At 40.6% G+C, this 14,982-nt stretch overlaps 1 protein-coding gene across 1 annotated transcript in view; it reads left to right on the top strand.

Moving 5' to 3' along the window:
• Window positions 1-14,982, top strand: part of NECTIN3 (nectin cell adhesion molecule 3) — a 136,680-nt gene that overhangs the window by 112,528 nt on the left and 9,170 nt on the right. Inside the window, exon 8 of the mRNA XM_059687884.1 lies at window positions 14,431-14,493. Within this exon, the coding sequence (XP_059543867.1) occupies window positions 14,431-14,493 (63 nt within the window). The remainder of the gene's footprint in view (window positions 1-14,430; window positions 14,494-14,982) is intronic.

Genomic DNA, 14,982 nt, shown 5'->3' with positions numbered 1-14,982 from the left:
TTAAGGAGGTTGCATTCAAACTGAAGAAGAGATTATAAATTCCTGGAGAGCAGGGGCCCATAAGTTCTTTTGCATCCGCATTAGTAGAGTATTATTCATGGTGAGGGTGTTTCAGAGGGCAGACTATTAATTTCTAGTCCATTAGAGAAGACTTAAATGTACCTCTGTAGCGCTCAGTTCTCATAGACAGCAGAACAAAATCCCCATCAGATCTCAAGACAGGATTTCTGCCTCTGTATCCTCTGGTTCACTTTCCTCCTCAAACCACAGTGCTGGGATCCTTCCTTCTAATCACTGAGGCATCATCTGGCTGTGCTTATCTCATGAGCTTGGATTCCCACTTGGTGCCTTTGTGCAAGTCGCTTAAGACTTTAGCAACCATGTGCAGGGAAATGCCAAACTGGGATTATAGTTACTTTTCTAATTCAAGTAAAACTATCTACTCTGGATTTTCTATGTACAGAATTGGTGTCCCTGCGATTAATATTAGCTTTCCATAGCAGGTGATTTTTCTTTGTCTCATTTTCTGTGCTGTTACTAGATTATCTTCCTTCAGAAGGAGAAAAAGTTTATGTTATCTATTTTTTTTTCCTTTCAGGAAAATAGTAAATAAATAAATAAATTTAAAACCCTGAAGAAAATACATGCAATTATTAACTAAATATGTTCAAGAGATTCCTTATTTAGTTTATGGGATAGTAATCATTAAGCAAACAGATAAAGAAATTTATTTACCAGTGCTCCCATATGTCATTCTCTACCTTTTTTAGTCACACCCTCAATAGAAAATGTAGGTTATTGGTAAGGGAAGTCAATCCTGTATTGTTTCACCTTTCAATAGGAAAGAACATAAGGAGAATGGTGTTCTACATTTAGTATATTATAGTGGCTTGGGATACAATACTGTGCCGGATACAGAGAGACGGTTAACACCTTTGAGGGTGTTTGGGTACATGGATTAAACTACATGATCAGCTCTGAATTGAAAGTTTACCTTGTGGGCAATTTTGGAGATAAAGTGGGTAATCCGGTGCAGCATTTGGGTTTGGGTTTGAAGAGCACAGAGGTGACAAGGACAGAGTAGCCTTCTGATGTTAAAATGTGCAGGTATTTACTTGTTGTGGGAAATAGTGCATATGAATACATAATCATTTGATTTGTGACCTAGAAACGGTTAGGATTTATTGTTAGGGACATTTTAGGCTTCTTTGTGTGTTTCTAGTTTGCCTGTAAATCATTTTCCATCACCTTTATCATTTGTCTGCTTTAATTAGATATTTGGCTTTGCATACATATTACAATTTAGGTGAAATATCATTTTCTTGTGCACTTTAATGTAAGGATTAAGCAAGGCCAAAACCAAGATAGGAAATTTTATTAAAATGTGTCATCAAATTTCACTTTGGAAAATTAAAATCTGGAATGTATACTCTGTAGAAGTAATGAAATTTATTTATCATTGATAAGAAAGAACATCGACTTCCTTTTGGATAAGACCAGATTTTCAACAACTAGGCTTGTTATAATTCTGCAGTGACTTGAGAAAATTCCAGTGCTGCCTTGTGGGATTAAATATCCAATATTCTTCTGTTTATAAATCAACCTCATGTCTTAAGCCTACATTTGAAATTTGCCACTAGGACATTCTGTAGCCCTGTCTTCTTGTTACTGCCTCATTGCAATCTTTAATATTATAAATGAGGGGACTAGACATTGCATTCTAAGGTGCCAACTACATCACTGCAGGATATCAACCAACAACAGAACAGTAGGGAAAATGCCCTCTAAATTAATTTTTTTGAAGTATCCTCTAGCAAATGACCATGGGCTGGGGCAGATTAAAAGAAAAAAATCTCTGAGAGTCTCAGACTGCTCACGAAAAGCCTTGCCTTTGTTCTCCTTTAGTGGAGGCTGGAGCGAAAGCAGGGGATGGAGTAATGCAGGCCAGAGCGTCTACGTGGCCAGTGCAGATGCGGAGAACCCAGAGCAGGTGGCAATGCTGGCGAGTACTGAGCATGGCCAGTCTTCCCCTCAGTCTTCTGCCCTCTCTCCTTTGATATGCTCATCTTCCTGCTTTTCAGTCCCTTTCTGTCGTCTAGTTGGCAAGAGACTGGTTATACTCAAGATGGGCAGTCTTGTGTGATGGTTTAAGACACAGACCTTGGCATTACATAGACATGAGTTTGAATCTCAGCTCTATAAATTTGGGATCATGGCTTCATCTCTCTAAGCCTTAGCTTTTCCTCATCTTTATGATGGCACCAGTGATAAAATTACCTTCAAGGAGATAGTATAAGAATAGGAGCCCATATAAAGCATCTTGTACAACACCTCACCAAAGGGACAGGGATCAGAAGAGTGTGGTCCTTGCAGTTAGGGATTCAGGCCCCAAGGTTTGTAGTCCAACGGGCACAGGTTTCCCAGCATGCTGCAGCACCAAAACCTCCTGTGCATGGATAGTATGTCAGCAAGTGTTCATTGAGCATCTTCTCTGTGATAGCAACATGTGAGGTTTGGGGGAACCTCCCTATCAACCTTTAGGGGGTCCATAGGAAATGATTTATAGGATGGAATGCATGCACAGAACATAGACGTGAACCTTACTTCCCAGACTTTCAGAAAGAGGAGTTGTAAGGAAATCTCAATTCTTGGGGGACAAGGTCACACAGACTTTGTACATTTAACCTGTACAATGTGTAGTGGCAATCTGTGTCCATCATGAGTGATTGCAGACACTAGAGAACAAAGAGCTAACTAAAAAATAATAAGGAACTGCTTATAATTTTTTAAAAAGTTGATTAATAATACAGTACCCCCCTTGACATGCATAGGTTTTTGAAAATGTTACTAATACATCTCTAAATGCCCACATCTTTTTTAAAACTCAGGGTTGATAATGATAAAGACACATTGAAAGATGGATATTGAGCAATTGCTAAGCTCATTAACTAGCTAAAAAATTATCCCATTGCAAAAACATCCCAGGTCTTGATTTCCATTTTTGTCTCAACAAAATTACAAATTAGTAGTTGTCATAACCTTTTAAACTCACTCATGAGTAGTTAAAAACCAGCAATGTTGAATCTGTGAATGGCAAGGGTCTACTTTAATAATAGAGACATTCATGTGAATAGCTTAGTCTTATGGGTAATTATTATGGAGAACAGTAACAATTATGGATCTCATTAAACAATTGCCTAATTAATGTTATAAATTTTGCTTGGTTAGAACACAGTCTTTATAGTTGTTTCTTATGCAACATGGTCAGCAACTCTCACAACTATTTAAAAAAGTGAAAAGGAAAATTGACCTTTGGTTCATAATTTTAATAATGTTTTATAAATTTGTTCAGAGGTAGTTAATGGATAGGAATGTAATAATCTTTATGCCTTGAGGAATCCATATTTTGTGAGTTATGTGTGGTAGCCATTTTTTTAAATCTTACTCCTTTAGTGTGCTGAAATCATTTCTATAGGTTTGCAATGCAGTCACTAGAACACAAATAGACAATCAGATACAATAGCTGAGAACCTCATGCATCAAGGACAATCTGTTGTAAACTATCAAGAATTTACCATGTACTTATATCATGTCAGACTCTGGACTCTCAGTGGCTACTTCACCTCCACATGCATACTCCTCCAAAATGCAATAACTATGATAAAATGCAAAGATACAGTTTTTTAAAAACTCAACTTTACTGAGATACATATGCCCCACTTTAAGTATACAGTTTGATAAGCGTTGCCAATGTACACACTGATGTAACCACTACCCCAATCAAGAACATTTCTAAAAAATTACCTACCTATAAAATTTCTTGCATAAACCCTCTACCACCAACCCACCCACCCACGCACACACACCTCCTGCCTCAGGCAACCATTAATGTGATTTCTATCACAATATATTAATTCTGCCCTTTTAAAAGAACTTCACATAAAGGGAATCACTGTTGCATGAATAAATTTCCTTTTATTGCAGAGTAGTTTCCCATTTTCTGAGTATACTATAATTTGTTTATTCATCTGTTGAGGTCTGTTTTGGTTTAAGGTTTTAGGATACTGTGAATAAGAATCTTTAGATTTCTTTTTTCTTTTTTTTGGTAATGTCTTTGTCCAGTTTTGGTATCAGGGTGATGCTAATCTAATAGGAGTTCCAGAGTGTTCTCTTTCCTCTCATTTGCAGAAAGAATTTAAGGGTAGTATTAGTCCTTTAAATGTTTGATAGAATTTACCAGTGAGTCCACCGAGCCTGGAGTTCCTATGTGGAAGGATTTTAATTTTGTGTTTCACACCTTTGTTCATTTCATCTAGGTTGTCAAAATTAATTGGCATCAAATTATTTATAGCACATCTTTTTTTATCCATTTAATTTATGTGAGAGCAATATTTAATGTCATCATTTCCATTTTGATATTGATTTGCAATGTTTCTCTTATTTTTTACTAAGGATTTTCCAATTTTATTAATCTTTGCAAAAACCAACTTTTGGTTTCATTTATTTTGTTCAACATTTGTCCATTTATTGATTGATTTTTCACTCTTTTACTTCTTTCTACTTTTTTTGAACTTAATTTTATTTTCTTTTTTTACCTTCTTAAAGAAGACGCATCATTAATTTGAGAACTTTTCTTCTTATGCAAGCATTTCAAGCTATAAATTTTTCTTTAAGCTCTTTTTTTGTTTGAACTCCCACAAAGTTTGGTATGTTATGACTTCATTACCATTCAATTCCAAAATAATTGCTAGCTTCTCTTCTTATTTCTTCTTTGCCCACTGAGTATGTTAATTTCCAAACATGAGTTTTCCAAATATGTTTTTGTTATTGATTTCTTACTAAATCCATAACACTTAGAAAATATATCTACAAGATTTAAATCCTTTGAAATATATTGACACTTCTTTTATTTCCCAGCATATGGTCCATCTTACTAAATATTCTATGAACACAGAAACAAACGTATATTCTGCTATTGTTGAATATAGTAGTCTATAAGTATAAATGTCAATTAGGTCACATTGGCCTAGTGTTTTTCAAGTCTTCTTTATACACAATGATTTTCAGTCTATATTTCTATCAATTACTAAAAGAGGAGTATTAATTCCAAGAATATTTATAAATGCATATATTTCTCCTTTAATGTTATTCATGTCTTTTTGTAGCCTCTTATTGGGTACATGTACATTTAAGATTATTATGTTATGTCATCTTGATAAGATGGCCCTTTCATCATTATAAAGATTATTCTTTATCTCTGATAATTTTCCTTTTTCTGAAGTCACTGTGTCTGTTATTAAGATAGCTGCTTCAGTTTTTTAAACTTTTTTATTATTTATGTATTCATGGTATGCATTTTTCCATCCTCTTACTTTTATCTTTATATTTTTACTAGAGGCCTGGTGCACCTGGGGGGTGTCCCTCAGACCAGCCTACACCCTCTCCAATCTGGGACTCCTTGGGGGATGTCTGACTGCCGGTTTAGGCCCGGCCCCTGTGGGATTGGGCCTAAACCAGCAGTCGGACATCCCTCTCACAATTCGGGACTGCTGGCTCCCAACCACTTGCCAGCCTGATCACCTCCTAACCACTCCCCTGCTGATCTGATTGACGCCTAACTGCTCCCCTGGCGGCCCGATCACCCCCAACTGCCCTCCCCTGCAGGCCTGGTCCCCCCGCAACTACCCTCCCCTGCTGGCCTGGTCACCCCTAACTGCCCTCTCCTGCAGGCCGGGTCCCCCCAACTACCCTCCCCTTCAGGCCCGGTCGCCCCCAACTGCCCTACCCTGCCAGCCCAGTTGCCCCCAACTGCCCTCCCCTGCTGGCCATCTTGTGGTGGCCATCTTGTGACCACATGGGGGTGGCCATCTTGTGTGAGGGTGTGATGGTCAATTTGCATATTATCACTTTATTATATAGGATCGCATTTCACATAGATGACATCTAGTTGAGAATTGCCTTTTTTGCCTAGTCTCAGAATCCCTCACTTTAGTTTAGTCTATTCTTAATACATTTCTTGTTATGTTTGGGCCTGGTTACTTGTTTTGTTTGTCCCATCAGTTCTTTGTTCCTTTTTCCTTCTTCTCCTGCCTTCTTTTAAATTAACTGAGTATTTTTAATATTTTAACCTCTTCCATTGAATTATTAACTATACCTCTTTGTTTTTACTTTTTTAGTGATCTCTCTGGGTTTTAGTATGTACATTTTTAACTTACCACTATCCTATATAATAAAGAGCTAATATGCAAATGGTCCTCACACCAGAACTGCTCAGACACTCAACACTGGGGAGAGAGGAATGGTGACCAGCCAGGCACAAATCAGCTCACGAGAGAGGAATGGGGACCAGCCAGGCTGCGGCCTGGGAGAGGGACAAGCTACCCAACCCATGGTCCTGGGCACCAGCACCTACGCCTATGGCTCAGGAGAGGGACTAGCTCCCTGCCCTGCGGTCCCAGGCGCCTGCGGCCCAGGTAAAGCTGCCCGCCCATGGTCCCCTGCTGCTGGGGCCGGCCTGGGTCCTGAGTGCCTGCGGCCAGCCAGAGGGAGGGAAGCCCAGGTCCCGGGTGCCTGTGACTGGCCGGAGGAAGGAATCCTGGGTCCCAGGTGCAAGGTGAGGCAGAGGCGGTTAGGGGTGATCAGGCCAGCAGGGGAGCAGTTAGGGGCAATCAGGCAGGCAGAGGGTTTAGGGGCAATCAGGCAGGCAGGCAGGTGAGCAGTTAGGAGCCAACGGTCCTGGATTGCAAGAGACAGTCGGACATCCCGGATTGGAGAGGGTGCAGGCCAGGCTGAGGGACCCCCCCACCCGCTGTGCATGAATTTCGTGCACTGGACCTCTAGTCTATATAATAAAAAGCTAATTTGCTAATGGTCATGACACCCTCACGTGTCACGACCGATCCGTAGGAGGCTGCCTGCGCAGCAGGCACGGGTGGGCAGGGACTTACAGCATCGGGGACTTGCATGAAGCTGCATCCCATTCCCCACCCGGCACCAGGCCCGGGGACATGAGGTTTGTGTCCCTGCTCCCAGTGCTGGCCCCAGGACCTGAGGCTCGTGTCTCTGCTCTCTGCGCCAGCCCCAGGGCTTAAAGGGAGTGGGGCTGGCCAGGTCTGGGCCTTGCCCAATGTGGGTGGGGTCGGCCAGGTCTGGGTCTCATGTGATTTCGAGGTGCGTGTGGGTCGGTGGAGACTTGACTCTGGGTCCCGCAGTGCTCCCTAGACTCTGACAGGAGGGAGATTTTCATATACATTTTACTAATTTTCTTTCATCTCTGACACTTCTATTATAGAGAAAGGGCAAATAGCAATATTAAAATATTTCCTCTAATTAATCCCTTTTCATGTGCATGAATTTCGTGCACCGGGCCACTAGTCTTAATATAACATTATACTATTTTATCATTAAGAACTTTAACAGATACTTAGATTTCCTCACTTTCTTTCTTATTATTTTTATACATTATATTCATACATGTTATAAACCCAAAAATACATTCTTACATTCTTGTTTTGGGCTATAATATGTATTTTTCAAACATTTAAAAATTGATGTTTTGTTTGGAATCAGTGTTTTTTGACTTGAAGAATTTTTCTGTTGCATTATTTATGGTGTAGATCTGCTGACAACTTCTCTTAGCTTTTGTTTTAAAATTTCTTTATTTTACCTTCATTTAAAAAATACTTTTATGGGATATATAATTCTAGTTTGACTTTGTTGTTTCACTTAGTGCTTTAAAATTCTAACTTCATTGTTTTCTGGCCTTCGTTTTTTCCTCCTGAGGAGCTATTGATAATTATTATCTTTATTTCTCTGTGCATATTTTTTTTAAAATATATTTTATTGATTTTTTACAGAGAGGAAAGTAGAGAAATAGAGAGTTAGAAACATCGATGAGAGAGAAACATCGATCAGCTGCCTCCTGCACATCTCCCACTGGGGATGTGCCCGCAACCCAGGTACATGCCCTTGACCGGAATCGAACCTGGGACCTTTCAGTCCGCAGGCTGACGCTCCATCCACTGAGCCAAACCGGTTTCGGCCTCTGTGCATATTGTATCTTCTTTTTTCCTCTGGCTACATCTCAGGGTTTGTTTGGTTTTTTTTAATCATTGCTTTTCAACAATTTGACTTTGAAATAGCCTGTTAGGGACATGCAGTGACTTTTTCATTTAAGATATATATTTTTTTCAGTTCTAGAAGTTCTCTTTGGTTCTTTTTCAGAGTTTTCAATTCTCATATCATGTTTATATTTTCCTTTATATTCTTAAACAAACATTTATAAGAGCTCTTTTAAAGTTCTTATCTCCTAATTCTATCATACATTTTCATCACTTTTCTCTTTTTTTTTTTTTAAATATATTTTATTGATTTTTTACAGAGGGGAAGGGAGAGAGATAGAGAGTTAGAAACATCGATGAGAGAGAAACGTCGATCAGCTGCCTCCTGCACACCTCCTACTGGGGATGTGCCCGCAAACCAAGGTATATGCCCTTGACCGGAATCGAACCTGGGACCTTTCAGTCCGCAGGCCGACGCTCTATCCACTGAGCCAAACCGATTTCAGCCTCTTTGTTTCTCTTTACTTATATTTTTCTTTCTGTCATGTTCAGTATATTTATATTAGATGCTGGACACTGCTTTACTAGGGTGGTTCTAGAATTGTCTCTCCTCTAGAGCTCCCTTAGCCTTGCTCTTCTGGTATAATGGTGGGGTCTCTACTGAATGTCTCACCTGTTCAGTGAGGATTCTTCTTCACTTCCGTGCTCTGTCCCACAGTTACAACCACCTCAGCTACTCCTCAGCTCAGCAATACCCTGTGATCTTCTTGCGTTTTCCTCTTCCCAAATCAGGGGTGCATGTGCATGTGCGTGTGTGTGCCTATGCATGTATGTTTGTGTGTGTGTGTGTGTGTGTGTGTGTGTGTGTTCCCATTATGTGAGATGCCAGTGCTATGCAGCAAAATGTTCAGTGTCTGAAAACTGTTGTTTCATATATTTTGACCAGTTTTTCAGTAATTTATGACAGGAGGGCTATTCTGGTATTAGTTCTCCATCATGACTGGAAGCAGAAGTAAAAATGTGTCACTTGTCAGTATAAGGAAAAAGCATTAGGGTAAAATATGTTGATAGGATGAAGCCCGTTTAAAAGCTTTAAGGAGGCATAATTGGAAGAGAATGTGTGTCAATGGATGCAGAGCATCTTGTAGAAGGTAAACCAGGAAAATATTGTAGGTCATGGAGCAAGAACTCAGCTCAGAGAAAATGACTAGGGTCTTGCAACCCAGCAATTCCAGAACCTTCTCTAGAGTCTAATGAAAGGTAATTTCAATGTGAATCCTGGGTTAACCTGAAGCTCTGATGCAGAAAGAAGGAGGTAAGATTCGCCTGCTCAACAGTGAAATTGAGAAAATAACAAAAGAATAGAAGCAAACTAAAAAGTAGAGAGTCATAAAAAGGTTGTATTATCTAAGATTCAGAGTTTCTATACAGGCATAATAGGGCAATGTGTAATAATTTGCTCCATTTCTAAGAGAACCAGCCAAGATTTCAGTCAGAATCAATGTAATTGAGTATTAAACTTATTATTCATACATTATTCATGTAATCTATACTCTGAGATTTTCTGGTTCCATATGAAGTAGTGACTGCACATTAAAATATTTTAATATGTCTGGTGTGGCAGCGGAAAGTTACCAAATGATGTGATAGGGAAGCGCAGCAAATGCTTGAATTGGGAAAGTAGCAGTGGAGGAGCCACCAATTACACAGCAGGTGTGAGGTTGTGGAGTGCTTAGAATATCTTCACAATAGGAACAGAGGAAAGACAGATGCTCCTTCAGGATGTAATGAGTTTTAGGTAACTTGTTAAGCTGAGGTTTAGGGAGGTAAGCTAAGGACCTTTTTGAAGTTGAATTTTTACTGGATATTATCTTTTCATTTCTCTCTAAAGATGAAATTATGAAACAAGATAGGAGGCCGAAAAGACTCAGATTGGGAAGTGGGAATAATGGATCTACATGAACACTGCCGGAGTGAGCTGAGTGTCCAGTTATTGTTGACCTCATGGCAATAGGGGCTTGAAATCTTGCTCTGTCATTACTGAAAATAAACCTCAACAACTCTGAAAACTTTGTTTTGGAAACAGGTTAAAATATAATACATAGTAAAAAGTGAAGATGTTGGTTTATATTTTGAGCCAGAAAAGGCAAAACGTTTATTAAGATCACATAGAATAAAAGTTGAAAAACTAGTGTTGTTAGCACCTTGGAATCCAGGAATGAAAGTCTCTGTGACTTTAGCAAATTAGGAAAATGATATGGGTTGTAGCTCAATAGAAATGGCTCTAACATAGTGGATACATGTAAATAGGGAAACTGAAATATGTATTAGAGATTCAGAGTAGCCCAAGTCGTCCTAGGAAAAACATTCAGGAATAATATATGCCATGAATCCAACAATTAAAGTATTATAGATTAATTCATTACATATGTATTAAACACCAAATGTGTGAGGTATTATGCAAGACAGTTTTCTATATACTGTGATCAGTAACTTTGTAAATAAATCAGAATATGCAACATTTCAGGTAGTTTATGGACTAGCAAAAAGAGAACACATGTAGCCACCCACTGTTAGAATAAATTATGCCTCATGTATGTTGTGAGAAATTGGATGGCCACACAGTATAGAGATAAGCATGCTTTTCAATAGCCCTTGATTCTGGGGCAGGTTGTAGGGGTGAGGTGGGTGCATCCCTAGGATATGTGGGGCTCCTGTCTATATAAACTCTTTGATTAAATATTGTATTACAAAATTAAAAATTCATGGGCTTGTGGGAGGCATAGTGATGTATGGATGAAGGTTTACAATATTGGGTATAGAAGATGAGCTTGGGTATTTGCTTATTGTCCAGTTAGTGCATGTGAAGATCATTCCAGTCTAGGACCCCCTTTTTTCTTGTCCTTTATTGTCAAGCGTACTGCTTCTGGCTAATTTTATATCTCCTATTATGAGAAACAGGTAGCAATGCTTTCATTACTTATAAAGCCATGGATCTATGAAATCTCTTTGTATTGAAACAGAATAGAATTTTCTTCCTCTCTAATTGCCCAATACTATTAAACTAACACTGGTTATATTGTTACTCATGACGCTGTGCCATCCAGTGTCCGCCATGAATACTGGCTTCTAAGGAGAACTTAAGGTTGTACTGTATTTTGTTGGTAATGACCAAATGCAGATCTTACTGAGTGTTCAGTAAAGTGTGAATGATCATTTATTATATGGTCATGTTAAATTTACCATTTGGAATTTTATAGCATAAAAATTAAGCAGCACATATTTCAACCAGGTCTTCTCTTGAACTCTTGAGGTCCTAATCACTGTATTTCTGGAACATGATCTCTTTCCATATGGACTGTACCCTGCTCTCCACACACTTCCACCAGCGGGAGAGGGCACTTACTCTTTCTGCAGAGGCGTCTAAGTGCTCTGCCTCCTGGCAAATTACATTCGGCAGTAACGTAGAATCATTTCTCAGTGACCTGCATTAATGGAAGGGGAACAGCAGCAGGACCGTCTAAAACAGCAAGTAGACCAAACAAAATGTGAATTTTAACTTTAGGTATTTTTCCCTGAGTCTGTTTTCCTTGGACCAGGACCAGCTACATAATTTGAGAGGCTCGGGGAAAAATGAAAATGCAGGGCCCCTTGCTTTAAGCTTAAGAATGTCAAGATGTCCAGACTAGGTACCTAGTCTGCCCTCATGAGACGTGCTCTCCAGCCACCTCCCAGATGGGGATGAAGCAGAAGGGCATGCACTCCTGACCCCAGCCTTCCCTGTGCTAGTACTCAGGCCCCTGCCAGGCAGAAGGCAGCAGCAGTCACTGGACAGGGGCAGGAGGGGAAAGTACAGGATGTCCCCTAAAAATGCATATGCACTTTAATAGCTGATAGCTCAATTTTGAAAATAAAATATATTTTAATAAACACTGTCCTTAAAATATTTGGGACATCCTATGTACTGGTATGTAGAGGGAGGGGATATGGCACCAGAGTGGGTAAGTGGTGGCCAAGCACTAAATCAGTGACCAGCAGCGGGTGGCAGGACACCCTTGAGCCAAGGCTACAAGTCCCTGAAACATGCTCCTTTATCACATTAGATCACTTCCAATACACACCCACAGTGACATGAAGAAACTTAAGATGCCAACCACAGAGCATTAAACCCCAAAGTGGGACCCTGGTGAGCACTAGGTCCTGTGTGACTGGTCACTCGTCCCTGAGACTGGCCCAGCATTGGACTTTAGTGTACTGTCTATATGAACTGATCATGTGGAAAGCACCCAGAATCATGCAAAATAAGACCGGGGGAGGGGGGGGGGCACAGATAATTTATAATTTGGATAACCCTGGAATGTGATATCAAGAATCGATAGTTTAGAATTCAGTAAATTCATTGGTCAGCTGTTGACTTCTTCCTGTTACAGAACCACAGGGTGTGAGGATAGAGGATGATGGCCTTGAAAGATAAAGACATTAGGAACTATGAATGGAACAAACAGATCTCGATGAGTGCTCTGATAGAGATATAAACAAGAACAATAGAAAAACTGGGACTAGAGAAATTAACTTTGGTGGGCAATGTGGAAAAGCCTTGTAGGAGAAAAAAATGACTTTAGTCAGGGCAAGATGGATAGGTAGTATTTTAGTTACCAGAGACTAAGGGGCAGACCTTCTAGACAAAAAGGACAGTATAAGAAAGGCAGTAAAATGGAGAGCATGTTTATAGTTATGTGACTTTTAGGCATTCTTTTTAAATATATATATTTTTTATTGATTGTTTACAGAGAGGAAGGGAGAGAGATAGTTAGAAACATCAATGAGAGAGAAACATTGATCAGCTGTTTCCTGCACACCCCCTACTGGGGATGTGCCTGCAACCAAGGTACATGCCCTTGACTGGAATCAAACCTGGGACCCTTCAGTCTGTAGGCCGACGCTCTCTCCACTGAGCCAAACTGGTCAGGGCTAGGCATTCTTTTGTTATCTTTATTGAACATTATTTTCCAGCCACTGATATAAAAGCAGATGATGTAAAAATACAGGATTAGGCATCAGACAAATCCATGTTTGAATCACAGTCTACCACTTCCCAGCTGTGTGACTGGGGACAATTGAACCACTCTGAGCTTTGGTTTCAGTCATCTGTAAAATAGAGATATTAGTTTCGTAGAATTATTATAAAGATGAAATGAAATGATGTTTGTAAAATATTCCAACCAGCACTCCCACTCTAGAGGAGGAGACAGGCATATCCTATATAATAAAAGGGTAATATGCAAATTGACCCTAACAGTAGAACAACTGGGAACGACTGGTCACTATGACACACACTGACCACGAGGGGGCAGATGCTCAATGCAGGAGCTGCCCCCTGGTGGTCAGTGCGCTTCCACAGGGGGAGCTCTGCTCAGCCACAAGCCAGGCTGATGGCTGCCAGCACAGCGGTGGTGGGAGCCTCTCCCGCCTCCTCAGCAGCACTAAGGATGTCCGACTGCAGCTTAGGTCTGCTCCCCGCTGGCAAGTGGACATCCCATGAGGGCTCTCGGGCTGCCAGAGGGATGTCTGACTGTCAGCTTAGGCCTGATCCCCCAGGGAGTGGGCCTAAGCCAGCAGGTGGACATCCCCTGAGGGGTCCCAGACTGTGAGAGGGCACAGACCAGGCTTAGGGGACCGCCCCCCAAGTGCACAAATTTTTGTGCACCGGACCTCTAGTACATAAATAATTGGGATGATACGTGCTGTGAGAGCACAGAAAGGAGAGTGGCTGTCTGCCTGAGCACTTAGTGCTAGGCTTCCAGGAAGAGGTGATATCTGACCTGGAGGCTGAAGGGTAAGTATGTGTGTATAAGCCAAAGGGCCACTGAGAAAGAGCCTTCTCAGGGTTTGAAAACTGTAAGTCCCCTTTATGATCCCTGTGGGGCTTGGCCGCAGGGAGTAATAGCAGGAAGAGAAGGGTGACCATGTAAACCATCTATGGAGAAATCCAAAACAATGACCTTTCATTAGCACCATGAAACTACTTTTAGCGATTTAAAATGGAACTCTTCCCTGAGAAAAGGTGAGAGACCTTCGGTGCTGATGTAAGGTGTAAACAAGTTTGCCTGAGAACTTCTGCAGCAGATGTTCTGAGTCTCTTCTTCCTTCCAGAAGTAGCCTGGAGCCAGGAGAGAGAAAGAGAGACAAAACTCTCAAGTAATGTCGCTGTTTTCCCCATGTTCATGTAGAGCATTTTGTTTAGTTGGCAAACATTTCACAAGACATGGTTGCCTCTCATAAAAACAGGGGTCTTAGTGGTCTTGGTTATCTGTTTTGCCATGTGCTTGGTGCTTTAAAGGGCATACCTTTTTCTCTCTTCTTCCTCCAGACTGAATGCTTGCCTTTGCAGAGTCACTTCAAAGGAAGAGAGGTTGGCGGTCTCCAGCCCTCTGTGAGTAACTCGGTCCTGCTGTTGAGGTTCTTCTGTTGAGGTGGAGCCGGTGGCCACCATACTTATTAAAATATCACTTGATTTCTAAGAAATTTTATTTTATTCATCTCTCTGATATCTAAGCATCTGCAGTATCATTTTATAAAGTTCTTGCTCTTGCTTATTCCTCTTAGAAGTAACCAACTTTTATGAAACCAATAACCAGGTAGAGGGATCAGATCCAGACAAAGAGATCATCATGGAGTTCATTTTATAGTGTCAGCTGTGTAAGGAAGGAAGGAAGGTAAAAAATACAGGAGAAATTTTTTTTTTCACAGAGAGGAAGGGAGAGGGAGAGAGAGATAGAAACGTCAATGATGAGAGAGAATCATTGATCGGCTGCCTCCTACAGGCCCCACACTGGGGATTGAGCCTGAAACCCGAGCATGTGCCCTGACTGGGAATCAAACCGTGACTTCCTAGTTCATGGGTTGACACTCAATCACTAAG

Source organism: Myotis daubentonii, chromosome 3 (assembly GCF_963259705.1).
Source record: "Myotis daubentonii chromosome 3, mMyoDau2.1, whole genome shotgun sequence".
Classification (NCBI taxonomy): Eukaryota; Metazoa; Chordata; class Mammalia; order Chiroptera; family Vespertilionidae; genus Myotis; species Myotis daubentonii.
This window is presented reverse-complemented; position numbering and strand designations above follow the sequence as displayed.